Here is a 15,774-nt window from a genome sequence, read left to right on the forward strand (position 1 = left end):
TCGAACTATAAAAACATGTCTAATTAAATCCAAGCTCTAGATGTTTAATGCTTTACTGTGGAACATTACAGATGACTTTATAACGTGTAATAGCTCCACAGACCAGTGAAGTTCATTTGGTCTTTTGATAATCTATTCTGACTGATTCTTTTTTCAAACCTCCACAGTGGTTGGCAGACACCCCAACATAAAAGTTACACAGTGCATCTTTAATCGAGCCCTATTACACAATTTTCTGAGCTGTTATAATGTTGTTTCCTCGTCAAAAACTGACCTGGAGTCGTGTTTGATTTCATTCACACATGTTTAACACACAAATCCTGCATATTTACGCTGAGGCTACGTTTATATGATGACGGTCTGAACAGAAGACGCAAATGTGGTGTTGCATCTTCACTTTTTATTCCGCATTTAGACAAGGGTCAGGTCAAGCGGTAACGCAGGGAAACAGGGGCAGATTTTTTACATTCCAATAGCTCTTATTCAGAAACTAGAGGGACTATTGAAATAAGTAAGGTATTAGAATGTAGGAAAGAGTTAGCACTCCAACAGGGTAAAGTTAACCCTGCGATATTCTTTCAAAAGTACCAACTCTTGTAACAGAGGTAATGAAATATGCAGCACTTTTTGGGCAATAAATACAAAAAGCGATAACTAGCGGTTCTCACTTACATATCCTTAACAAACTGGTTTGAATATTTGCTTAATATAGTTTTCTATCATATGGTACAAGATTAGGTTGAAAAACTTACTTACTTTTTGAATAATGAGATTTTTTATTAAGAAAGGTCATGGTAACAGACGGAAACATAACAGAGGGAAAAGGATGGCAGCATCATCTGCAGTCCGATTTCCTTAGGACAGTATCTGTGAGGAGTGTGAGAGTAAAAATGCCCCCTCGTCTCAGTTTATAGTCCCATGAGCACATTTTTTTTTTTTTTTTTTTTTTTTTTTTAGCATTTTGAGTTTTGGGGATGTAGACAGACTAATAATAACTGGTTATCAAAAAACATGAGTGAATGAAACAAAACACAACTCCAAGTGTGTTTTTGAGGAGGTAACAACACTCTAACATGGCTCAAAGCTCACAAGAGTCCATTTTCTGTAATATTGGACCTGTATAAAAAATAGACTTTTTTAGATTATAACCCTGTCTTTAATTGTCTGTAGGTTTTGCTGGCGGAGGAGAGGGGCAGTGAGCGTCTGTTTGCGGTGAAGGTTTTAAAGAAGGACGTGCTGCTCCAGGATGAGGACACAGAGAGCGCCATGGTGGAGCGCCGAGTCCTGGGGCTGTCCTCACGACCACATTTCCTCACCGCCCTCTACTGCGCCTTCCAGACAGAGGTGTGTGCCCTGATATTCTATTATACTATTAACTCAATACTTTGCCATGAAATATCCAAACAGTAAATTCACAAATGTTGAACCTGATAATTTCTATTTGCAGTTTAACTCTAGAACTAGATATCACTACTATGTCTTTAAGCATCTGCCAATATCTGATGTTTACCGTTATGAGTGCAAGGACTGAAAATTACCAAAAAAAATGCAGAAAATACAGTTAACTTATTACAAAATTGTCTCCTGCAAGTAACGACTGAAGAGCTATGAATTCAAGTTTAAACACTGTGAGACGTCCTGGGCCTACATCACTCAGTAAAGAGTCCAATCAGGATATCAACTGAAGTTATATCAAGGAACCAATACCTGCAAATGTTTCTGGATCGCTACTGATATTCGGGTTAAGATAAAGGGATTCCAGACTGTTGGGATGTCACGTGAACCTAATTCAGTTCATTTTGTTTTGCCCATTGCTCAGTTTTACAGAAAAGTTCACTACAGTTATTGCATTAACTTTCATTGCATTAAACTTTTCCTTTAAAATGTGCACTCTGAACACAATCCTATTAAAACATAAATGGCAAATCATAATTGTATTGCATGTCAAAGAAAAAAAAATGTGATTGGATATTTTTCCAAAATGCAGATAACTATTCCAATAATGAAACAATTACACAAACACTGCAGAGGAGGAAAGGCTGATATTGGTAACATGCTGCAGTCTTAATGTGATTTCTTCGGGATTAGGGCAAGAAATCACATAAACTCTCATAATACATGAGATTATTATGACTCACATAAATATAAGAAAATAATGTATCACAAGTTTTTCATCATGGGTTATTTTCATATAGAAATAAAGCATTTTATCAATTCAAAACAGAAACATGAAAAGAGCCAGATTTTATTTTCTTGCTTCATTTTATTTTTATATTAGATACTAAGAAATATACAGAGGGGAGTTTGGATATATTTCAGATTTAAAATTCTAATTTTGTCTCATTTTTTAAAGTTAAAACTTTAATAAATCAGGCTTGGATTTAGATTTTTTTTTAAATCCTTCTGTACTTGTCGCCAAAATGTTGTATAAGATTCAAAGGCTTTAAAGGGAGATTACAAATAATTTCCCTTGTGGATCAATAAAGTTTGTCTAAGTTTAAGAGTCCCTATGAGCGGAAAATGCATTTTCAGACAACAGCCTTTTAAATTACAATGTCCCTTATGGATTTGAAAGCTTAAATGCTAAGAGACCAAGAGACTGGCCAAAAAACTAAACATTTTTTAAAATGAGCTGTAGCGTCTCACCTTAAGACTATACAACCTCCAAATGATTCAGCTGGTTTTGATATGAAACAGTTGTTAAAAGTGCACTGTGTAACGTTTCTGAAAGAGAGGAAGGCAGAATTGGTTTATGTAGAATGTTCGACAATAGAGCATTATCTCGCATTTATTCAATTCAGTTTTTGTTGCTCAGAAAATACCTTGAAAAACATGCATTTCTACTGGGAGCGGGGTCACCTCTCCACAGACTTGACCAGTAACTTTGGAGTTATATACCTTACAGTGGATCAAATCAATACATTTTCGCTGAGACATACAGGATGGTGTTCTCTCCTCCAGAAAAGTTACTTAGTGCACCTTTAAATAAAATATCTTGGCATTTGAATTTGAAGTTTTCACAGTGTTGACCTGGAATATACAACCCCATATGAACCCAAATTGTGCACGTCTGGATACTTCTGAGCAGGTTCTAAAGTTGCTGTATTAACCTTGGGACAAATCGAACTTTTTTTACTGGTAAAAAAAACTTGTTGAAATTCTGTGAAATGCGTTTAAACTGCTAATTCATGTGAGAGAATAGAGCGGAGCTGAGTGAACCGAGTGACTTCAGATGTAACAGCTATTGTTGATGATAATGAGCAAACACAAACTTTTTTCTATCTCTTTCTGCGAAATAGTCAAACTTTAATTTACTGTATCTCAATTTAAACTCAGCAATACTCGGGGCTACAGCAGACAGAGCAGACAGAGCCAATAATAAACATGTTTAAAAGAGTTAACCCTTTACAAATCCAGCCTTTATATTTCCCTAAAATGCACAAAATGACTCAATTCAAGCTGATTCTGTGTCTGAACCCTTTGGAGCGCAGACAAATGGCTGGGCTCTTTGTGAAGCTGAGGCTCTGTATTTTTGGCTTTCTGTCTGATCTGCTCTCATTATAAGTGGGAACAATCTCTGCACAGAGCAAAATCAGATTTCAAACCCTGCCTGGATGTTGCTGGTAAATATAAGAACAGGTAGCTGCTGTCTGGAGGCATCGTCCCGTAAAGAGATTATTTGTTGTTTTGACAATTCCCATGTCAAAGCTGATGCATAAATCACTTAAAATGAGGTTTAGAGACTGGTTATTAAGTCAAAAAAATAAAAAGTCCATGCAGAAATCCTACAAAAGTCTTTTTAGGAGTTGTTTTTAATCTGTGGGTTTGGAGTACAAACTGGTCCAGAACGGTTGACTTGTCAGAAAATAAGTGGGTTACAGCTTTGCCTTCATCTTTCACATACCTTGCAGCTTCACAGTTTCCTGATGGTGGACAAAGAGAGAAAAATCTAATTCAGAAAGCCCGCGAGCAGACTCTTGTGAAGTTAAATGAAACGGGTGCAGACTTGGGCAATGACAGTTCCTAGTTCCGAGTTTTGGCCTTCTGTTTGTAGGCGCCATTTTGAGTAATTTACACAAGTCAAAAGAAAGTAATATTTCGTTTTTCATCACTCTGAAACCCATAGATAGGAGCAATAAGAGTTCCACTGTCCCCATACCGTCTTCTTTGCCATATGGGATCTGCTGTTATTATCCAGATTGATAGTGTGCGTCCTCACCAGTGTGTGCCCCCTGCAGGACCGGCTCTACTATGTGATGGAATATGTGAACGGAGGAGACCTGATGTTTCATATCCAGATGGTGGGCAAGTTCAAAGAGCCTCACGCAGCGTGCGTTAAAAGTGCCTTTTCTTCTTCTACCTTTAATCAGTGTCTCCATCGGCTGCGTCCCATTTCACGCTCTCCTCAGTCCTTTGTTCCTCATGCTCTTGTCCGGGCTTCGTTCACCTGAGGCACTGGACAAAAAGAATATCTACATGAGTTGAAAGAACTTGGATTCAGAATATAGATTGAATACTTTTCACTAGTTTAGATTTATTTAGATAAAGGTGCACTACAGAACTTTTCTGGTGAAGGGCCTCTCACCTGGAGATGTTGTTTTTGCCTGGAATGTTCCACAGTATGGCATTAAACTTATCCATCTCCATGCGACAAGCAAATAGAGTCATCAAGCAAAGTTACAAGGTCAAATCTGTCAAGAAGAGATCTCACTCACAGCACAGAACAGAACAGTCTGGGAACATTCCAGGTAGAACAAAACCATCTCTATGGCGATAAGGAGAAAAGTTACAAAGTGCTCCTTTAACTGGTTTACAAAAAGATTAGATTAGATTTAGATTTATTGTCATTGTACAAAATACAACGAAACTTCGACAGAGCAAATCTGTAGCAGTAAAAATGAATAAATATAGACACATTCTCACATCCTTACCAATAAAAACATTAAATAAATAAAGAGATTATAGCACTGAGTCCCTCCAGGCCTTTTATCTGTGCCTGCGCTCCTGGAGCACGTCCACTGAAAAATGGTCTCAGAACTGTAGTATAGTTATCCCCGCAGGTATACAGAGGGATCTATGCAAAGAGAACAAAAATATATAAACCATTATCCTTTTGTTACTGTTTGTTGATCATTTCTATTGTAGCTTCAAGCTGTTTGCAGTTTGTTCTTTTAAATTGTGCTTCATTTTACAAATAATATAAATCTAGTTATTCATCACAACAATAGAATGTTTGGGAACAAAAATTTTGGACTTTTTTGAGTAATAACCTGAAGAAATAAATAAATACACAGTTTTACTCTGAATTTACTCTGAAAATTAGAGCTGCAACTATTAATCCACTTATCGTGACTAGACAGTGTAGTGTATTCTGATAAATGTAATCATCATTTTGAATATACAAACTCAAAAATACATATGAAAATATATTTTATAACAAAACCAGTGGGATTGTCAAAATAAAATGTCCAAAATGATCATTAATAACTATCACTTTATTTAGAAATATTCTTAATTTAGAAGGTGTTTAGGTGTCAAATAAGACATAATTATATAAATGTAAATGTGCAAGTAAAAATAAAAATAGAAAGATAAGCAATAAAATACAAAAATCACAGCTTTACACAAGAGGAAGACAACTTTATTACTTTATTTATAAATATTCTCAATTTAGAAGCCTTCAGTCGCCATTTCTCAACACTTATTTATTTAAAAATGTGTGTAAAGTCGATATGTACATTAGAAATAATCATGTGTCTAGTCAACTAATCGAAAAATAATCTCTTTTTATGTGTAAACGACATAATAACAGGGTTTTAAAGTAAAGCCTAGTTTAGAATAATATTATAAAAAGGAAATGCATTTAAACTTAACAACTTCTCCAAACAATATCAGTATTCTGACCAAGTCCAAGTCATTAAAACTCATTTCATATTCTCTTTATACAGTGTGACTCATCCCTGGGAGCATCACTAACTCTCGTCTCCTCCTGTCGCCTCCTTCTGGCTGTTCGCTGAATCAATAATCTTTGATCAATCATGTACGACTAATTGTTTTCCTGTTGTTCATTTCCGTCTCCGTCTTCGTTATCCCACCGTCATCTCACCGTTGCTTTTGCCTTTCATCATCCTCTGTTCCTCCACCGTACCCCTCCTCTCTCTCTCTCTCTCACGCGCTCTCTCTCTCTCTCTCTCTTTTTCTCTCTTCACTTTCTTGTCGTCCTTTGAATTATCTCAAATTCAAAGAGAAGCCAGCGCACGTAACTGTGTCTCTGTCCTCCGCAGGTTCTACGCAGCCGAGATCGCCGTGGGCCTCTTCTTCCTCCACAGTAAAGGAATCATCTACAGGTGAGAGAAGAAGAAGAGAAAGAAAGAATGAGAATGAAAGAGAGGAGAGGGAGAAAGAGAGACACTGAGAAAAGAGAGAGAGAGAAATAGGAGAGTGACAGAGCGTGAGAGAGAAGGGAGAGAGATAAAAGGGAGAGAGAGACAGAGAGAAAGAGAGAGATACATAGAGGGAAACAGAGCGGGGGCGAGAGAAAGAGAAACAGAAGCGAGACAAAGAGGGAGGGAGAGGGAGAAAGACAGAGAAATGGGAGAGAGAGAAAGAGAGGGAGACAGAGAGAGGGAGAGAATGGCAAAGAGAGAGAGGAGGGAGAGACATTGAGAAGAGGGAGAGAAATCGGAGAGTGACAGAGAGAGAAGGGAGAGACAGAGAGAGGGAGACAGAGAGAGAGAGACAGAGAGGGAGACAGAGAGAGAGAGACAGAGAGGGAGACAGAGAGAGAGAGACAGAGAGAGAGAGACAGAGAGAGAGAGAGAGGGAGACAGAGAGAGAGAGAGAGGGAGACAGAAAGAGGGAGACAGAGAGAGAGACAGAGAGAGGGAGACAGAAAGAGGGAGACAGAGAGAGGGAGACAGAGAGAGAGAGAGAGCAGAGAGAGAGGGAGACAGAGAGAGGGAGACAGAGAGAGAGGGAGACAGAGAGAGGGAGACAGAGAGAGAGAGACAGAGAGAGAGACATTGAGAATAGAGAGAGAAATAGGAGAGTGGCTGAGAGGGAGAGGGAGAGAGAGAAATGGGAGAGAGAGAGAGAGACAGAGAGAGGGAGGGAGAGAGAGACAGAGAGAAGGAGACATTGAGAAGAGAGAGACAGGGGAGTGACAAAGAGAGAGAGAGAGATGGGAGAGAGAGAGGCAGGGAGGGAAGGACAGAGAGGGAGAATGAAAAAGACAGAGAGGGGAGAGACATTGAGAACAGAGAGAGAGAGAGAGAAACAGGAGGGTGACAGAGAGGGAGACAGAAAGAGAAAAAGAGGGAGATAGAGAGAGAGAGAGACGGGAAGAGGGAAAGAGAGAGAATGAGAAAGCGAGACATTGAGAAGAGAGCGAGAGAAAAATAAGTGAGTGATGGAGAGAGAGAGAGAAGGGAGAGAGACAGAGGGAGGGAGAGAGACAGACCAAGAGAGGGAGACAGAATGAAAGGGAGAGAGAGAGAGAGAATGAGAAAGAGAGGGAGAGAGAGAATGAGAAAGAGAGTGACAGAGAGAGAGAGAGAGAGAAGGAAGAGAGACAGAAAAATGGGAGAGAGCCTGAGAGAGACAGAGAGAGGGAGGGAGAGATGCTTGAAAACACAGCCGTCTTTCCGAGGGGGTTCATCTTGTAAAGAGTTCAAAAACACACCATAAAATATATATATTGCTCAGAGATGTGTTCGCCAAGAAAGAAAGAAAGACAAGATTGTAAACAAGAGGAGCAGCGTGCACCAGCAGCAAAAGACAGGCACGCAACAATACTCATTATAATATCAAATACTTCAATACACTTTAACCCTTTGCAGTAAAGTACACACTTGTGACTGAAGGGTAAAAGTCTGAAATATTTGAACAGAGAGGATACATAATGCGACTGAATAAGAAATCCACTGAAAACTAACATTAAAAATCTATCTCCTGAGGCCTAAACATATCAAAAATTGTATCGATATCACGCCCCCGAGTATCGTACAGAACTTATTGAAATTTTGAGAAGGCTAAACAGTTGCATTGGTAACTTTTCTCGCCAAAATAAACCTCAAATGTTTCAAGGTTTCATAGCGAGTTTAGTTCACTTTTCACATCAGTTTAATCCTCAGTTTTATCCTCATTTATAATTTGGTTTAAATGGTGTATTTAATGAACGAACGTGTCAAGTAGATTATCAAAAATATCAGTAATCATAAACGGATGTCTGATCATCTGTATTCACGGGGATTAAAAGTGTGTCTGACAAGAAAACGTTTTCAACTTTTAAAAGAGACATATTATGCCAAACTTTTATGAGCTTTTAACCATGTTATGATGTTTCTTACTCGGCTTGATAAAAAATGTTGCATAACCATTTTTCTCAAAACACTATAAATTTAAATGTGCTGCTAAGAAGTGGAGCGCTCGTGTTATTAAGCCCATTTTGATCAATGTCGCTGTTTACAAAGAATAACATGTAAAAATAATTATATACGTTTAATAATAATACCAGCAAATTAAGTCCTGAGCTAGTCCCAGTTTAGTCCTGGTTTTGTCCTGGTCTAGTCCTGGTCTAGTTCTGGTCTAGTTCTGGTCTCACTCTGGTCTAGTACTAGTCTAGTCCTGGTCTAGTCCTGGTCTAGCCCTAGTCTCGTTCTGGTCTAGTCCTGGTCATGTTCTGGTCTAGTCCTGGTCTAGTTCAGGTCTAATTCTGGTCTAGTCCTGGTCTCCTCCTGGTCTTGTTCTGGTCTAGTTCTGTAAATATACAAGTTAGTTCTGATATAGTCCTGGTCTACTTCTGGTCTCGTTCTGGTCTAGTTCTGGTCTAGTCCTGGTCTAGTCCTGGTCTCATTCCAGACTAGTTCTGGTCTAGTCCTGGTCTAGTCCTGGTCTAGTCCTGGTCTCGTTCTGGTCTAGTCCTGGTCTAGTACTAGTCGAGTCCTGTCCAATCCTGGTCTAATCCTGGTCTCGTTCTGGTCTAGTACTAGTCTAGTCCTGGTCTTGTCCTGGTCTTGTCCTGGTCTAGTCCTAGTCTAGTCCTAGTGTCGTCCTGGTCTTGTTCTGGTCTAGTTCTTGTCTAGTCCTGGTCTAATACTGATCTAGTCCTAGTCTAGTCCTGTCTAGTCCTGGTCTAGTCCAGGTCTAGTCCAGGTCTTGTCCTAGTCTAATCCAGGTCTTGTCCTGGTCTTGTCCTGGTCTAGTCCTGGTCTAGTCCTGATGTAGTCCTGATCTAGTCTTAGTCTAGTGCTGGTCTAGTTCTGGTCTCGTTCTGGTCTCATTCTGGTCTTGTTCTGGTGTAGTTCTGGTCCAGTCCTAGTCAAGTCCTAGTCTAGTCTTAGTGTAGTGCTGTCTAGTCCTGGTCTAGTCCTGGTCTAGCTCTGGTCTAGTTTTTCTCCTTTTGGATGTTTTTATCGCACTGAAAAACATGCAGTGTTACTATGTGCTTGCATCTCCACAAACCCGACTCTTCCTTGGTCTGAAGGAGAGACTTTTCCTATTTATAGAAATGTTTCTTTATCTGAAATATTCCGCAGTCGCCATAAAATATGTCTATCTGCGCGGAGAGTGTTCCAAAGTATGATTTTAACTTTCTATTTCAGTTTTGCGTTTGACATTTACAAACATGTCAACATTTGGAGGATATTTTATGCAGCTCCTTCTCATCCGACTGCGGACGACACCGATTTATCATTTCTGTTGTGACTTCTGCTCAATATAAAACGTGTATCCATCAAAGTGACTGATGCCGTGTGCTGCGTGTGCTCTCAGGGATCTGAAGCTGGATAACGTGCTGCTGGACAGTGAGGGACACATAAAGATCGCTGACTTCGGCATGTGCAGGGAGGGCATGTTTGAGGGGGACACCACGAGGACCTTCTGTGGGACGCCTGATTACATCGCTCCAGAGGTACAATACACACACACCCACACACACACACACGCGCACACACACACACGCACACACACACACACACACCAGAGTCTTGTACGGGTCCATCAGAATATGAACTGAAAAATTACGACTTCAAGAATTACAGTCACGAAATGAAATGTGCTTTCTTCAGTACGAATACAAATGTCTAACTAATCCAGGACTAACCTAGGACTGATTCCAGGACTGATTCCAGGACTGATTCCAGGACTGATTCCAGGACTAAACCAGGACTGAACTAGGACTAAACCAGGACTGAACTAGGACTAAACCAGGGCTGATTCCAGGACTAAACAAGGACTAAACTAGGACTAAACCAAGACTAAACCAGGACTAACACAGGACTGATTCCAGGACTGTACCAAGACTAAACTAGGACTGAACTAGGACTAAACCAGGACTAAGCCACTGAACTAGGACTGTACCAGGACTAAACCAGGACTAAACCAGGGCTGATTCCAAGACTGTACCAGGACTAAACCAGGACTAAACTAGGACTAACCCAGGACTGATTCCAGGACTAAACCAGGACTGAACTAGGACTAAACCAAGACTAATTAAAGACTAAACCAGGACTAAACCAGGATTAACTCAGGACTAACCCAGGACTGATTCCAGGATTGATTCCAGGACTGTACCAAGACTAAACCAGGACTGAACTAGGACTAACCCAGGACTAACCCAGGACTGATTCCAGGACTAAACCAGGACTGAACTAGGATTAACCAGGACTAAACCAGGACTAAACCAGGACTAAACCAGGACTGAACTAGGACTGACCTAGGACTGTACCAGGACTAAACCAGGACTGATTCCAGGACTGTACCAGGACTAAACCAAAACTGAACCAGGACTCACTGTCGGGACAGATCCGCAGATCCGTCGAGTGACCACAGGTGAAAGAACCGGAGGTAAGTGCTGCGTTTTGCGGACACGGGCTCGGGGTTCTCCCTCTCTTTTAAGTCCAAGATTAGTTCTGGTGTAGTCCTGGTTTAGACCTGGCTTAGTACTGACCCGCCCGTGTGTAATCACTACCCGCCTGTAAAATTCTAGAACGTTATAACCCACCCGTTTCAGGAACTATTTGCCCGAACCCATCGACCTGGTGCAGGACTCTGACACACACACACACACACACACCTACACACACGCAAATACCCCGATGCCCTTTCCGTTTGTAGTCCTGTGCGGGCTAATCCAGTCTCCTGTATGCTGACCCGCTCCTCCTCTGGCCTCCGTGTGCCCACCCCCCACTCGTTTGCTTGACCCCATTACGCGTTGGTACACGGCCCCCCGCTCGCTCGCCCTGTGTAACCTTGTCAGCATTTTTGAGTAATTAACTGCATATGATTCTATTAGCGGCTGTTTATAGGAGGAATTTAAAAAGGCCTTAGGGGGTCCGTGCTGGAAGAGAGCACTGTAAAAAAAGGCACACACAGAAGCACGGGTTGTAAATTCAGAATCTTTATTTAAAACTCATTTGAAGATTATTATTGTTATTACTTTAAATGCACTGCGGCGTGATATAAAACCCAGAACCTCAAAGTCATTTAACAATTTGACATTTTTTGCCATGTCACAATTGGTTCGTCTGCAGACTGTAAAAATTCAACCTGGAAAAACTCAAGGACACAAAGAGAAAATATTAGTACATACGCTTTCTGGAATGAGACGACATTAGCAGAAGACTTTGCAATGACAAGCAAGGTCTTTCACCAGGGGCCTGGACACTGGAGTTGGTGAAGGGGAAGATGAGAGGAGCTGAAAAGCGAAGGGGACAATGAGAGGATGAGGAAAGTGAAAAGGATGAGGAAAGGATGAGGAGAGCGAAGGGGACGAAGAGAGGATGATTAGAACGAAGACGACGATGAGAGGATGAGAAGAACAAATTGGGCGACAAGAGGATGAGGAGAGCGAAGAGGATGATTAGATTCGGATGAGGAGAAAGTGAAGGGGATGATGAGAGGATGAGGAGAGTGAAAGGAATGATGAGACGATGAGAAGAGAGTGAAGGGGATGATGAGAGAATGAGAGGAGCGAAGGGGACGATGAGACTCGGATGAGGAGAGTGAAGGGGTTGATGAGAGGATGAGGGGAGAGCGAAGGGGACGATGAGACTCAGACGAGGAGATAGCGAAGGAGACGATGAGACTCGGATGAGGAGAGAATGAAGGGGGGCGAAGAGACTCTGATGAGAAGAGCGCTGGGGATGATGAGAAGATGAACAGAGTGAATTGAACGATGAGAGGATGAGGAGAGTGAAGGGAATGATGAGACTTGGATGAGGAGCTAGTGAAGGGGACGATGAGAGGATGAGGAGAGTGAAGGGGACGATGAGACTCGAATGAGGACAGAGTGAAGGGGACGATGAGACGATGAGGAGAGCGTGAAGAGGACGATGAGACGATGAGGAGAGCGCAGGGGACAATGACATTCGGATGAGGAGAGAGTGAAGGGGACAATGAGAGGATGAGGAGAGTGAAGAGGATGATGAGACTCGGATGAGGAGATAGTGAAGGGGACGATGAGAGGATGAGGAAAGTGAAGGGGACAATGAGAGGATGAGGAGAGCGAAGGGGACGATGAGAGGATGATGACAGCAAAGGGGACGATGAGACGTGGAGAGTGAAGGGATTGATGAGAGGATGAGGAGTTGTGGTGAGTATTTGGATTGAGGTGATGAAAGCTGAGGAGCAGGAGTTTGGTCTTCCAAGCTCCATTTGTAAATCACACCTCAAGCAAAATTACTTAAATTCAGAATATTAATACTGATTTGAGTTTTGTAGCTCATTTCCATCTAGTTACAATATAATTTACTTTGAAATAACTAATTTAAAACAGAGGAAAATGCTTTTTCTTACCTCATTAGCATATAATTTGTCAAGAAATAAGAAGTACTGTGTAGAAACAAGTCAGAAACCTCTTGAAACTACTTAAAATAATCTCACTTCATTAAGAAAAACAACATTTTATCTGGTCAACACTCCTCAAGAATGTTTGACTCATTTTTGCAGTGCATCACATCTTATCAATGCAGCGCGCGCTCCCTCTAACCACTGTATTATTATTATTATTATTATTATTCGACAGAGCCGACTGTTAGATCTCTCAGTATTGAATTTGACACGGCCTCTCATTGCTCACTGAATAGTTAATTATCTTGAGTGTAATTCCTCCTGAAGCGAAGAAACAGGTATAGTGTGTGTACAGTTCCAGGTTTGTATCAGGCAGACAGGATGAGCAGATGTGGCTGTTGAACTCATCTTTGATTCGGTAAACCTTTGTGTGGAACCCCTGGGTATTGAGCCGGTTATGTAAACACTCATTGATTCTGCTGCAGCTGCCATTTTGGAAGAGATACAATATGTTTCCCCTGCAGCTCCTCTGCTCCCGATCTCACACTGTCTGGGTTCAGTGTCAAATCCATCCACTTGTGTTTGGAGATTACTCACTTTTATTTATTTATACTACACTGCAAAACATATGTATGATTTTGATTTAAAAAAGGTCTTCAGAATACTAATATTAAGTAATTATAGGGATGTAACTATATTCGAATCTCTCAATACGATATTATCATGATATGCATCTCACGGTACGATATTTATTGCAATATTTTGGAGAGACTAACATAACTGTACATAGGACACTTTTTTTGCTTTTAAAATACCGTATTTTCCACACTATAGGGCGCTCTGGATTATAAGGCGTCATTAAATGGTCAATTTTCGAACTTTTTTCACATATAAACCACACGGGACTATAAGGCGCATTAAACGAAACACAACAGTGTGATGAGTGTGGCTGCGGGTGTTTTTCGCTGTGCGGTCGCTGTCTGCTCAGTGCGTGTTTGCGTGTGCTGCGGGTGGTGCGGCTTTGTAATTTACTGAAGTCGTGCTGGGACATCCGAGTGGATTCGTGTATAGGGCGCTCTTGGATTGTGGGGCGCACAGTCGTTTTTTTGATGGGGTCTGTGGCTTATGAGTGCGCCCTATATTGCGGAAAATACAGGTACCTTGACAAGATTTCTTGGAATCATAATCCCAAATTCAAGTAAAAACATATTTCTTCATGTTGTCTGAGCTGAAATGAAACATGGGATATGTAGTTTCTAGGGGTGTAACAATATCCAAGTGTCACGATACAATACAATCGTCACGTGTGAATCTCACTGTACGATATTTATTGCGATATCGTGGGAAAGGTCACGATATGGTGGGGGATTAGGGATGGTGTGGGGTTAGGGATGTAACAATATATTTTCATGATATACATCTCACAGTACAATGTTTATTGCGATATTTTGTGGAGGCTAAACAGCTAAAAATGTTCATATAAGACTTAATCCAAAGAGCTAAGACTTAAAGTGCTTAAAACTGTTATTTCTTCTTATAGTTTACATTGAAATGGAGCAAAGGATCATGATCTATGTAGTTCCCTCTGTCTTTTTTTAGCTATTGCTGCACCATAACTCTTAATTTAAGCAAAGAGACTTGTAATTCGATATATTGTGATGGGCCGTGATATTATTGTGAGAATTTAGATGATACAATATCACGATATTTCGGTTATTGTTACATCCCTACTAGATTATTTTAGTCATATACTTGTTTAAATAGATTGCTTTTCATTTCAAGTTTTATTATTTGTCAAAACTGAGGCACTAATAGCATTTAGGTCTATTGATTTCTCATTTTCTTATCTTTAAAGATGTAGATGTAGCTTTTTCTGTTGGCAATCTGTCTCCATAGATTTTTTTTTTTTGCAGTCATATCAATATTGCATTCCTTCAGCTGCATTTATTGCTCAAAAAGTACTTTTAAAAAAATAAGCATTTTTACTGTCAATGGACTATCCTTTCCTCTGCCAGAAAAGTTACACAGTGCGCCTTTAAACTTGCCTGAGATCCGCAATATTCGATGTTCAGATGAGCATGACTAGCAGATGGATTCCCAAATCAGCGACATGCACGGTTTGTCCGTATCAAAACAAATATGGCTGCTCAGAAGGAAAAAAGAAACAAATAAGTAAATAAACTAAATAAATCACAGAGGACTGAAAAACATCACAGATTTCTACAGAATCAATGAGCGAAGCAGCGAGAGGGAGGGATGACCAGACTGATATGCCTCTGTACAAAAAACACAGACAGACATCATTGTGGAGAAGCTTTTAACCGGCCATATCGTCTGAAATACTGAAAATATTTTGAATTCATTTTAGCCGTGTTAGATAAGCTCTTTTTGCAGTGTACTAATATTGAATCTGTAGTGTGGAAGCCTCGGCCTGTCTGATAGCTGCGTGTCATTGTAGCACTCCTCTTTCACTCCTCTTATCTTCACTCTTTCTCATTCTTTACTTTTATCTTGTGTCTCTCTCCTCTTTGTCTTTCACTCCAGATTGTGGCGTATCAGCCGTATAACAAAGCTGTGGACTGGTGGTCATATGGAGTTCTGCTGTATGAGATGCTGGCGGGTCAGGTAAGTTTGCTCTCTCAATAGAAACAATAATTAAAGCTGCACTATGTAACCTTTTGTGTATAGGGTCCACTGGATGCTTGTGTCCATTCGGGTTGGATGGTAATACGGTATTACGGTATACTGCGGTATCAAAAAGTAGCAACGGTATCAGTTTCATTACAAAAAATTTAATTTCATTAAAAAAATCTGCAGCTCATAAGGACCCAATATAATATTATAATTTATTAATACCTACATTTGTTTGCTCAGCACGAATGAATATGACGATTTAAAACGAATAATGTTTCTTTTAACTGCGTGGGGAGACAACTTTCAGTTAGTTTCGTTCTGTTGTCATGTGACAGCACATAACAAAGACCA

At 40.5% G+C, this 15,774-nt stretch overlaps 1 protein-coding gene across 1 annotated transcript in view; it reads left to right on the plus strand.

Moving 5' to 3' along the window:
• The window catches only part of prkcg (protein kinase C, gamma), a 74,343-nt gene that overhangs the window by 45,587 nt on the left and 12,982 nt on the right, over positions 1-15,774 (plus strand). The window contains exons 9-13 of the mRNA XM_020927935.2: positions 1,171-1,344; positions 4,239-4,330; positions 6,285-6,347; positions 9,772-9,910; positions 15,334-15,414. Of these exons, the coding sequence (XP_020783594.1) occupies positions 1,171-1,344; positions 4,239-4,330; positions 6,285-6,347; positions 9,772-9,910; positions 15,334-15,414 (549 nt within the window). The remainder of the gene's footprint in view (positions 1-1,170; positions 1,345-4,238; positions 4,331-6,284; positions 6,348-9,771; positions 9,911-15,333; positions 15,415-15,774) is intronic.

Source organism: Boleophthalmus pectinirostris, unplaced genomic scaffold (genome assembly GCF_026225935.1).
Source record: "Boleophthalmus pectinirostris isolate CB_2022bp ecotype Guang Dong unplaced genomic scaffold, ASM2622593v1 HiC_scaffold_6, whole genome shotgun sequence".
Classification (NCBI taxonomy): Eukaryota; Metazoa; Chordata; class Actinopteri; order Gobiiformes; family Gobiidae; genus Boleophthalmus; species Boleophthalmus pectinirostris.